Genomic DNA, 12,577 nt, shown 5'->3' on the forward strand with positions numbered 1-12,577 from the left:
ACCACGTTTGCACACATTCCTTATCCTTAATCCAACTAGCTTCAAATTTAAACAAGCTTATTTTCCTTCTCCATCTTAATTGCTCATTACTAAAAACCATCAATAATGCCACGTGATCTGAACACCTAGCTGCAAAGCTTTCTATTTTGGCTTCTAAAAATAAAATTTTCCAAGGTAGATTGGCTATAGTTTTGTCCAATATTTCCTTCATAAAACCTTCATTAGCTTGCTTATTACTCTAAGTGAAAGGATCTCCTTTATACCCCAAATCATACAATTGATTTTCTTCCAAAGCCACACTAAAAGTTTCTATTTGATTCTAGGGTCTTGCTCTCCCTTCTTTCTTCTCTTGGTGTCCAGGATTTCATTAAAATCCCCCACTATACACCAAGATATCTCACATAGATTGATTCTCGACAACAATTCCTATGATAACCTCCTATTACTCGCATCTGGGTGTCCATAAAACCTGGTCAAAAGCCATTTCTCTTTTTAAGTTTCTTAGAGTATTTAAATGACCTACTTTAGAACATAATCCATTATTGCTAAATTGACTTATTTGATCAATAAATACAATACAAAATCCTAATCTACCAAATTGTATGAATAAAGAAGTAATTAGAGTAAGAGACTTTTAGATAAGAGCTCTTCCACTCATTATCCCTATAATATATACCATAAGAGACTTTTAGATAAGAGCTCTTCTACTCATTATCCTTATAATATATACCATACTTCATTTTTTATTTATTGTTTTATTCTTCTTAAATTAAATGAATTCTTCTTCTTATATATAATGTGTAGTATAAAGATGACTAGCAGAATCTTTTTTTAGATAACCTTTAAGGAGCAGCTACTCCCATTGAGGGATCCATCGAACAACCAATTTTTTTTTATTGTTTTTAAACATTTTTTAAATCACTTAATATTTTAAAATTAAAAATTAAAAATCATAAATTTATTTAAAAACACTTTTTAACTATTAAGTAAAAAAAAAAAAAATAACAACCCAATCAATAAAATTTATCGATGGTTTTTTTTAAAAAAAAATTTAAGAAGCATTTCCATTAAAACTGAAGCAACATTACAACCAATGTTTATCCACCCACATAATAGGCTGAAGAAAATCAGGTATAGACCCTTCCCAAACACTTAGATCCACAATATGCCAAGCATGCTTTGCCAAGTTGTGTGCCCCTTCATTACCTAGACACCCAACATGCGGTATATATGCATTGGGGGAAGAATTGCATAAGATCCTAAATATCTTTCACCAAGTTACCAATGAGAGACATGGACACTCCTCTATCTTGAATGGTTTGGATCATTATTAAAGAATCACTCTCAATTACCAGATTGTTTATACCCCTATGTATGCAGAGTTGAACACCGCGTAAGATGACTAACAATTCTATTTCAATAGGGTCACTAACATCATTCTCCTTCTTCCTAGTTGCAAAAAGCACCTCTCCTTTCTCATCTCTAAGTATGGCACCAATTCCCGCTCTTTGTTGATCATGAAATATAGCATCATCCACATTAAGCTTAAGAGAACCAATTGGAGGAGGCAATTCAAGTTCCTTTTGCTTATTTTCCACACATTTGCTCACTTTGTAGTCAGACCCTAGTGATGGAGCATTGTGAGATGTTATAGCAACTTGAATATACTTATGTTTAAACACTTTTTGATTTTGGCTATACCAGAACCCCCAAGCCATAAGTAAGACTTTCTCCATTTCATGATGAAGACTATTAGCTTGAACATGTCGAACAAGATCATCAAAACCTATAAAATTAGCTGTGAGATGCACCCACAACTATTGGCTCTCCCAACATTGTCTCAAGCTAGGACATTTGCATAGAGCATGTAGCACATTCTCTAATCTAGTTCCATAAAAAGCACATAAATCATCTCTTACAACTTGCTTTTGTTTTCAGATTAATTCTTGTAGGAAGACCATTCTTACAAGCTCTTCATGCAAATACCTTTATCTTGTTAGGAGGGTATAACTTTCATAGCCCTTTCCACAAACCCTTCTATTTTGCTGCATTAAAAGACTCAGCTTGCCTAACATCTTGCTCCAAAGATCTAAAAAGTTTGTAAGTACTCTTCACACTATTCATCCCAATCTTCTCTGATTGCTATATTAACTTATCAAGATTATCACTTGGGCTGATTAAGATTCTGAACACCTTTACTGCAACAATTGCTGGAAGCAGCTGATTTTCCTTCTCAACATCCCACTATCAAGTATTCTGGTCAATAAGTTATTTAACTTTTTGGCTAACATCTAGCTCTACCTCATAAAAACTGTGTTTCAGTTGTTTGTGTTTGGAAACCCAGTAATCAGTTCAAACATTTATCTCACTTCCTTTCCTCACTCTCCGTCTGCATTCTCATCTTCATACTTGTTTTGGTTTCTCATATACCTCTCCAAGCATACGAGGGGGAGTAACCAAACTTTGCACTAAAAAACTCTATATTTGGAAAAATATTTGGCTTTATAAATCTTATGCAATAAAATGGACTCCTCAATCATAATTATCTAGTCTTATTTTGCAAGAAGGGCCATATTAATGAGCTTGAGATCTTTAAATCTCAGGTCTTCATCTAACTTAGATTCACACATTTTTTTCCAGCTAATCGAATGTATTTTATTCTTCTCATGCTTCTGTCTCTACCAAAACTTAGCCGTCATTCTTTCTAACTCCTTACAAAAGCCATTAGTTAATTGAAAGAAGCTCATAATATAAGTAGATATAAACATAACTACAGCCTTTATAGAATCTCTCTCCCTCGTAAAAATATAGTTTTTCTTTTCAGCACTTTTATTTTTACCAAATTCTATGTTTGATCTCAAAGAAAACTTGATATTTTATACTGTCAATAACATGGGATGATACCCCAAATCTTTATCGTAATGCTGATGTTGTTAGACTACCCCGAGGGTTATAAGTTATTGTTGGATGGCTGGGTGTAGAGTTCTCCTAACCTGTATCACTTATTTCGGTAACTTTCCCTCATTAATGTAATGAATAGCAAGAAAGCGAAAGAGCTGGCATTATTTGTCAGAGAAGAGCCACGCGTGCGTCAGAAGTGCCGCAAAAGGAGTAAGCGTGGCCACGTGAATTAGCCCAAATCTCCCAGCAGCACCACCAGAACTGGTTCTGCTTTTCTCTCTCCTAAATTAATACGTAGGGCCCACTTATCCTTCGATTTCTGTCCACTTTTCGGACCCCACTTTCATCTGATCCAATTTCAATGCAATGGACCCACTTTTACTTTTCTTTGACACGTGGACTTCTGTGACTTTCCCACCTCCACAACTGCATGTCTTCCTTTCATTGAAAAAGTAGGCATTCTTTCTGCCTTCGTTTTTAATTCTTGAGCAATGACAATAAAATAGGAAATTGTAATTGAACACTCACGTGCTTAGCCTGATTTTTATCTAGTATTGTGATTTGTGTGCCTTTTTTTTCTTATTTAGTAATAATTTTTTTATAAGAGAAATTATCTAGTTTTGTACATTTTTTTAATAAAAAATAATTTTTATTTTAAAAATTTATAAAAAACCTATTTATTTTTAAAAAAATAATAATCACAATCATAAATATATAAACTCTACATAATTATTTTAAAAAAATAAATAAATATAAGACGGAAATCCACATAAAAAAAATTAATTTTTTTCAAAATGACTATTTAATATTTACACATTTTACGATTGTATATATTCTTATTTTTATTTTTAATAAAATTTATTTCTTAAAAAGTTATATTCAAGTTCTCATTTTTTAACTTCAATCCCACGTTGTAGGTATATACAGAAGGAGAATGAAGCGCAAGGAGAAAAAGAAGAGGTTGAGAATATGTGACAGGTCACGTACGTACGTACAGGTCATGACCAATTGACAAGTTATTATTATTATTATTTTTTATTAAACTTGTTTTCTCACTTTTCTAACGATAAGAATGACTTACCTAACAAATTTTATAATTTTTTATATACTTATATTTTAAATTGAAGATATTTTTATAAAAGAGTAATGTTATACATTGTATTATTATTTTATTTTTATTTTATTATATAAAATATAATATATTTATCATCATTAAATGATAAAAATAAAAAATTATTTAATAAAGAATTATTTAATATTAATAAATATATTATATTTTATATAATAAAATAAAAGTAAAATAATGTATTACATTTTTTTTTAATTTTAATGCCGACAGTGTGACTTCAAAATTGGCGTACAAACAAGGAATTCAAACATAGTACTAATGTTGGTGATGTGGAACCATAAAATTAATGTTAGTTATGTCAAACCTTTTGAACATCTCTTTTTGAACATCTCTATCTGCAGTTTATAGGTTTGGTTTCTTGGTTCAATTGTCAACACCGTGTTTGAAATAGAGTATGTTTTCCATGAAAGAGGCACAACGCTTGAAAATCAAACAAATGCTTAAAACGAAAATACTACCGTACCCCCAGTTTCATACCATTCAATATACTTTATTGATTTGTGTTGCCATATGTTTTATTAAAAAAAGTTTTAAACATAAACATAAAACGAGCAGAAAGAATATAAGATTTTTAGTTTAACTCTTTTTGTATTTTCAGTAGGCATTTTGTTTTAAATATATATATTTTTAATAAATCACGTGGTACCATGTCAACGTGTCAAAGTGAGTGATATAAATTAGAGAGTATAATAGCATTCCTTAAAAGACTTAGACTGCATTTTAATATTAAGCTGAGTTGAGTTCTTTATAAATAATAGTGAGTTAAATTAGTAGAGTTAATTATGTGGGGCTAATCTAAGATAAGTTTAGATATATTTAAATGTTAATATGAGTTTAAAAATATTTATAGAAAATTGAAAAAAGTTGTGGGTCCTATATATAAAGAGATGCTGAGTTAAAAAATATTATGGATTCTACGTGTAAAGAGATTTTGAATTGAGATCTGTTTAATAATTTAATAATTAAATATTTGATGTTAAACTCAATTTAAAATTAAACATTTCTAACATTTTCCTATTGTAAAGGACATAAAACTACCTTACCTAATAATGATTCTAACCCTAACTTATTCATAGCTTGAGCCTATACAAGGTTTTGAGAGGACAATATAAGCCAAATAAATGAAACCTAAGTCCAACTTTGCCAATAGTTTCATTGCCTTTTCTACACCTTCCGTTATCTGTTTTTTACTCAATGGGAACTGACACTGTATTGGGATTTAGGGAATAGGGAGGAGCTTGACCTTATGTGATGGGGATTCCCGGCAATTTCTTACTCAAACTAGACATAAGGGGTAGAACCATGTGAGAGGGGTGCCGGTACAATCTCCTTATATATATATATATAGAATAAATATTATAATAACAATATTATGTACAATAGTAGAATATACAAATATATATGTAATATATATATATATATATATATAGAATAAATATTATAATAATAATATTATGTAGAATCGTGGAATATACAAATATTGTACAATTATTTAAAAAAAATGAGATTTATTATTAAAAGAATAATTTTTTAATATAAATTTTATATTTATTTTTTTTTAAAATGATTACACAATATTTTTACAACCATAATTATAATTATAATTTTTCATATATATATATATACACACACACAGAGCACAATAACAAAAAAAAATTTGAATCTGATTCTCCTGTTTAGATAGCATGCGTTGCCATCTAGGCTTTATCTCATTTAGAGGGTGCGAGAAACACCGGCCCAAATAAGCGAAACCAGTACCATTTCCACACACATCCCTATCAGAATTGTCTACAATATGAAATAGAGTATTCTAGTAAAATCGAGTTTTGTTATATACAAGCACAATCACGTACTAATCTGTATATTAATATTGATTTATTCATACTTAAAATTTAAATTAATACTGTTTTTAATAAAATTTACTTTTTAACTAATCACATCATATTAATTTATAGATTAGTACACAATTATACTTGTAACGATATTTTTTCAAGAAAATCTAGATCCAACCTCATGGTATAAAGCTTCGAGAAATCGTCACAATAAGCAATTCATCTCACTTGATTTCCTAGTACTCCTTGAACATGACTTGGTTGTGTCTGCACCCATACCCTTAATTTTAAGATTACAGATTGAGAGGAAAAGATTTATTTAGTTTACAAAAATTTTATATACAGTAACTTTTATATATTTTTTTATACATTTTAGTAATGTGATTGGTTACATATTAAAAAAAATAAAAACAGTCAATTACATCAATGAAATATATAAAAATATACAAAAATAATCGTATATAATAGAATTCGTTAGTTTATATATGTGTCAATTCCATGAAAAATACTTTTAAAAGTTAGTAAATTAAAATAAAAGCCTTTTAGAAAGTTACACCTTTAAAATAATTGCAAGTGTGAGTGTGACTAGGAACAAGTAGTGTTTGTATATATTTATTTATTTATTTTTTGTTAGATGGGAAATACCAATATAAATGTCACCATGCATGAATGGACAAATTGACCTTTGTAACAACCTAATCCATTAACTAAATATCATGACCAGACAGCCCCCAAATTATCAATTGGTCTACGTTGGTTTATCTACCATATTATATATATGAATCCTGCTATTATAAGATTTTTACACTGCATATTATTTACATGATATACTTTAATTTGAAGAATAAATTTTAAAACTTAAATATCACAAATCAAATCTTATTATTTAGATAACATAGATGATGTACTGTACACGCTAGTATATATATATATATGTAAGTATATGTATATGTGTATGTGTTTCCTTTTGCGATGGGTAAATAATTTGAACACAGCTCAATTACTCTATGATAAAGTATGTTAGTAATCAATTATAGACAGTGGCGCTTAAATTATAGTTTTTCCTGTTGTCTTTTGTTTTTAACACTTCGTTTTCATGTTTAATGTAAATAATCATGGCACCTGCACTTCTTTATGCATTGATTTTGTCGCCACCCTATAATTAATTTATTAAAGTCATATCCTTTTCGGTGATAATTTATTTTTAGAAATATTAGTCCTAAAAATAAAAGAGTTAGCTTGGTTTAGTTTGATTTGGTTTGGTAGATGACATGCCTCCTCTTATTTTATATAATTATTATAATTTTTTAAAATTTAAATATAAAATATAAAATATAAAATATAATTTAATATTTTTAAATTTTAAAATAAATATATTATTAAAAAATTATATTATAATAATATTTTATTTAATTTTAACTTTCATTTTATTTCATCTCATTTATATAATCAAACGAGACCTTTACACAGATTGCTTTACGAATTTAAGTAAGTTTATGCAGTTTTAAATTGTAAAATTATTTTTATTATGAAATAATTATAATATATCACATCAAGTTATCTTAATTTGTAAATTTAATTTTTTTTAAAATCAATTTTTTTTTCAATTTGTAGACATCATTTTATTTATTTATTTATTTATTTTTGTGATAGTTATATCTTCATAGCTAGTAGTATAATTATTAATATTGGATAAGTTTACCTTTTCATAGAAACATGAAAAAAGGGGGTTTTACTTTTCCCTTCTTATGCTAGGAAGTAATGAAACTTGCAGGAGATATTTGTGTTTACAGGTGGCCGAACACGATCAATTAAAGATTGTTTGTCTTTATCACAATTACCACAAGCTAAGTTAAATTCTCAACAACAGGAGAAGGACTAATCATATTTTTGAACATTGGAGGAAGTTAAAGATTAAAGAAACAAAATATAAAGGCATACAATCAATCATTCTCTAAAATCAGGTGCAATAAGTGTATCCAAACGGGTCAAGTGTGGGTCACCCGACACGTATGTAGTAAGAGTCCAACGGGTTAAGTGTGGATCACTCGACACGTGAGTAGTAAGAGATTTTTTAATAATGAAATGAGATGGAATAGTTTTAAATAAAAATTGAATAAAATATTATTTTTTTTATATTATTATTATTTTAAAATTTAAAAAAATTGAATTGTTTGAATTAAGAGTATTTCTCAATTGATGCCTAAATATAGAGAAGTTGACACGTCAGCCCTAAATGGGATAAGTAAATATATTGTGCAGTTTGCATGGTTGGCCATGAAAGAATTTATAGGGTTATTTAAAGTTTTCCTTCAGCTCCAAATGATGCAACAACTCAGAACATGAGTGCATATTTGCACCATTGTACTCAAAAAAGAAGGTAAAGAAGATTCTTTACAGGAAAATTTTCGAATAAAAAAGAAGAGGGAAAGGGAAACAACTTTTCAGAAAAGGCTGGATAGAGATTGCCTACATCAACGACATCAGCAAAGCGACTTCCAAACATGATGAATCCATAGAGAGTAATATGATTAAATGAATACCCTAGTTGTTCCTAAAATGGGAACAAAGCCATACTTCCTCTCATTCTTTACACCTTTTGAGGAGAAAGAAGAAAGTCAACAACATTTCCTGTTCCCAAGCTCTCTCGAGTGAATACTCGGTAACTTTCACCCAAGCACTTTGCACTTTACGAAAAGTGTAATATTTTTAGAACAATTATAAACAAATCACATTTTATAATATATTTTGCAGGACGAAGATATTTTTATAAATTGATATTATATTTATAAATTATTTTATAAAAATATTTTTTTTATTTAAAATATAATTATATAAAATATTACGAAAAAATATTGTGTAAATCATTTTTTTATTTTTTTAGAGAATTTATACGTTTTCATTAAAAAGTAGAATTTTAGAAATTTATCCATTTTTTTGTTAAAGCAAGTGCATTAATAAGATAATTTATAAATAATAATAAAATGATTTGAGTTAAAATATTTTATTGAGTTTGGAAAAAAAAAAGAGAAAATATTATAAAGTTATAATATTGTTAGAATATAATTTTTTAATTTGAAAAATTTATATTGTTTATTGTGTTTTGTTAGGGATTTTGGATGTTGTTATTATTAGATGAAAAAGTTAAAAATTTGAAATTAAAAAGTATTTGTGTTTGAGTAATGTTTAGAAATAAAATTATGAGAAGTTTTGAGATGAGATGAGATCTTCTCACTTCCCAAACGAGTCCTATGGAGTAATGCTATATACAGTCATGGAATGTGTAAACGTCGTGCAATTACTTTGAAAAAAAGTAGAGTCCACTACTAAAAAAAATAATTTCTTTTCATATGGATCTAGTATTTATTAACTTTTTTCAAAATGACTGTACAGTACTTATGCATTCATAACTACAACTGTCATTTCAAATTTATGATGAAGATTTTCGAATTTTGAGATGAATTTTATTCATAAAAAAACAACAGATTGATTTTACAACACTTAATCTGATATTTTAAAATTTTACCTAATGTTGATTTCAGGGAAGCATTTAATGTTATGTTTCTCTCTTTCTAAATTGAATCATGCAATTTAGAAAGAGCCGAAAAGGATCTCAATTCCTTATAGATACCATTGCAACGTTTTATATATATCATCATGAAATAGTGGGTGCTAAGAATAAAATTAGAGTTTAGAAGAGAAAATACAGAAATCCCAATTTTTTGTTTGGGCCGAAGCCCACATCTACTCGCCAGCTTGAATTACGTGCAACCCAGGACGAGAATTGCACTGATTTGGGCATTTAGAAAACCCAAGTTGTGGATCTTAAATAATTTGTTGAATCTAAGATGTTAAGTTTTGTATAATTATATATCTATATATAAATTTTGATGATAATAAATGAATTCAAAAAATAAAGAAATCTCAAACTCAAGTTGTCTATACAATAGAGTTAAACACATCAAGGAAACAAACATAAGTAAGAAGGAAACAAGTTCACATTAAAGTCATAGAGTAATGTTGTAAATATCTTAAAAATTTGAAATTAATATTAATGCTTAAAATTAATATTTTATCATAAAGTATTAAAATACATTTTCCACATGTGCATGAATATTTTGAAAATTAAATTTGAAAATTTTAAAAGATGATTAATTGTCATCTTTTACATGTGCATGCCTTAATTAAAGGTTTGAATTTTGAAAAAATTAAAGATGATTGATTGTTATCTTTCACATGTGCATGTTTTATTTGAATATTTTTAAAAGTGATTGATACTTTTTTTTGAATTATGCAAAAGGTAGATGTTTTTATTTGAAATATTTGAAAAGTAAAGTGTGCTCTTTTTGTCATATGCAAAAAGTAAAAGATTAGGTTTGAAATATTTGAAAAGTAAAGTGTGCTCCTTTTGTCATATGCCAAAAGTAAAAGATTAGGTTTGAAGTTTTTGAAAAATGAATGATGTTGTCTTTCACAATTAAAAAAGAAGAACCTTTTATTTGAATTTTTTTGAAAAAGTAAATGATATTGTTTTTGACATGTAAATCTTTTTAAATTTGAATATGAAATCTCATATGCCTATAAATAGATCATTTGAGAGCTTCACATTTACAACACTAAGAGTATACAACATTCATTCAAAGATTTCATTTTATCTTCTCTAAGCATTGAGCGTTTATTCTTGTTCATTTTGAAAGATATAGTTTGCGATGTATTGTTCTTATTCCACTCATTGAGGAGTGTTTTCTGATAACCTATCCACTATCAGTTCTTGTATCAGTAAAATAATGTGTATAACCCTTGTGCATATAGAAAGTGTTTTATAAAGGGAATAGTTGAATCACTACATGTAAGGTGATTACAAGTGTAGAGGGTGTTCTACACGGATTCTTTGTAGTGGTGTTGTTCAAATGTGTAATAGGTTTCTATCTTCAACTGAAAGAGGTTGAATAGTGAATTTGGAAATCCTCAAGGGGTAGCTTGAGGCGAGGACGTAGGCAGTGGGGCCGAACCTCATTAACATACTGAGTTTGCTTCTCTCATACCCATACTCTTTATATTTATTATTATTTCATATTTTATTTATATTTTATATTGTATATTTGATTTATAATTGTTATTTTTTTAATACAACTCAATTCACTCCCCTCTTGTGTTAGTCATCTGGGTAACAAATGGTATCAGAGTTAAGAGTTCTGTTATAAGATTAATTATTTTTTGAGTTAAGATCTTATAGCTAATATTGCAGTTTCATTTGGTGAAGGTCAATCTAGCAGTCGACTTCCACTCTTTTGTGGAGACAATTACTTATTCTAGAAAGTTAGAATGAGAATATTCCTTCAGGCTCAAGGTCAAGAAATCTGAAAATGCATTGTAAATGGACCTTATATTCCAACAAAAGTGGTTGATGGAGTAAAGGTCAAAAAGGAAGAAGAAGAGTTTGATCGTGAAAATGATAAATTTTATATTTTGAACTTAACAGCTACGAATTTATTATTTAATGTTCTCAATGGAAATGAGTTTAATAGAGTAATGACTTGCGCTACGGCAAAAGAAATTTGGGATAATTTAGAAGTTACTTATGAAAGAAGTTCGCAAGTTAAGGAATCAAAAATTTATATTCTTACTCATGAATATGAAATATTTAATATGAATGATGATGAATCTATTTCTAGTATGTACACTCGTTTTACTAACATCATAAACAACTTGACATCTCTTGGAAAAGTTTATTCTAAGGTGGAGATAATAAGAAAAATTCTCAATTCTCTACTAAAACGCTGGGAATCAAAAGTGACAGCGATTCTTGAAGTTAGAGACCTCAAAAAGCTCGAAATGAATGAACTCATCAGGTCATTTATCACCCATGAGTACATATTGAAAAGAGGAGAAGAAGAAGGAAAGCCAAATAAGAGCTTGACACTTAAAGCTGTTCCTCATGAAAGTAAAAGTGATGAAGATGAGGAAAATGAAGATAAAGATGAAGAAGTTGCGATGATAACAAGAAAAATTTAGAGGTTCTTAAAAAAAAAAACTCCTCTAAATAAATCCTTAAAAAAGTTTTCTAAAAAAGATTCAGGTAAAAATAACACTTTAATTTGTTATAAATGCAATAAACCTGGTCATATCAAGTCAGATTGTCCTCTGCTAAAGGAAGATCGAAACAAGGGTAAGAAAGTAATGAAAGCTACATGTGATGATGATTCAAGTAACTCAGATAGTGAAGCAAGCAATAAAGAATCAACAAATATTTGTCTTATGGCTAAAGATGACATTGAGATAACAAATTTTGATAATATTGAAGATCCTTCGTATGAAGAATTGCAAAATATTTTAGAAGAGGTATATGAGGAATTTGAAAAATTAGATATCAAGTATACTGTTTTGAAAAAGAAAAATTCTTCTTTAATAAATGAAATTGATATTTTAAGAAAAGAATGTATCATTTTGAAAGATGAAAATCTTGAGTTGAATAAGAAAAAAATTGATTTAGAAAATATTGTTGAAAACTTTACGAATGAAAAAAGAAATTTTGAAAAACTTTTTGGTAGTTAAAGATATGTTTTTGACAAGGCAGGCTTGGGATATACGCCAAAACAAAAATACAAACCTTATAAAAATTTCTTTGGTAATTCTTCTACATCAAAGACCAATATTCAAAATTCTTTTCATTAAAATAATTTTGTCAAAAAGAGATATTATTATAATCATTCAA

At 28.2% G+C, this 12,577-nt stretch overlaps 1 protein-coding gene across 1 annotated transcript; it reads right to left on the reverse strand.

Moving 5' to 3' along the window:
• Positions 1-1,259: 1,259 nt before the first annotated feature.
• Positions 1,260-1,736, reverse strand: LOC122298853. The gene has a single exon (XM_043108699.1). It carries the CDS (start codon positions 1,734-1,736, stop codon positions 1,260-1,262), a length of 477 nt encoding a protein of 158 aa, XP_042964633.1.
• Between the last annotated feature and the right edge of the window lie 10,841 nt (positions 1,737-12,577).

Source organism: Carya illinoinensis, chromosome 16 (assembly GCF_018687715.1).
Source record: "Carya illinoinensis cultivar Pawnee chromosome 16, C.illinoinensisPawnee_v1, whole genome shotgun sequence".
Lineage (NCBI taxonomy): Eukaryota > Viridiplantae > Streptophyta > Magnoliopsida > Fagales > Juglandaceae > Carya > Carya illinoinensis.

Excerpts from the sequence above, each read along its gene's own strand:
- LOC122298853 (XM_043108699.1), bottom strand. The coding sequence starts at position 1,736 with ATGGAGAAAGTCTTACTTATGGCTTGGGGGTTCTGGTATAGCCAAAAT.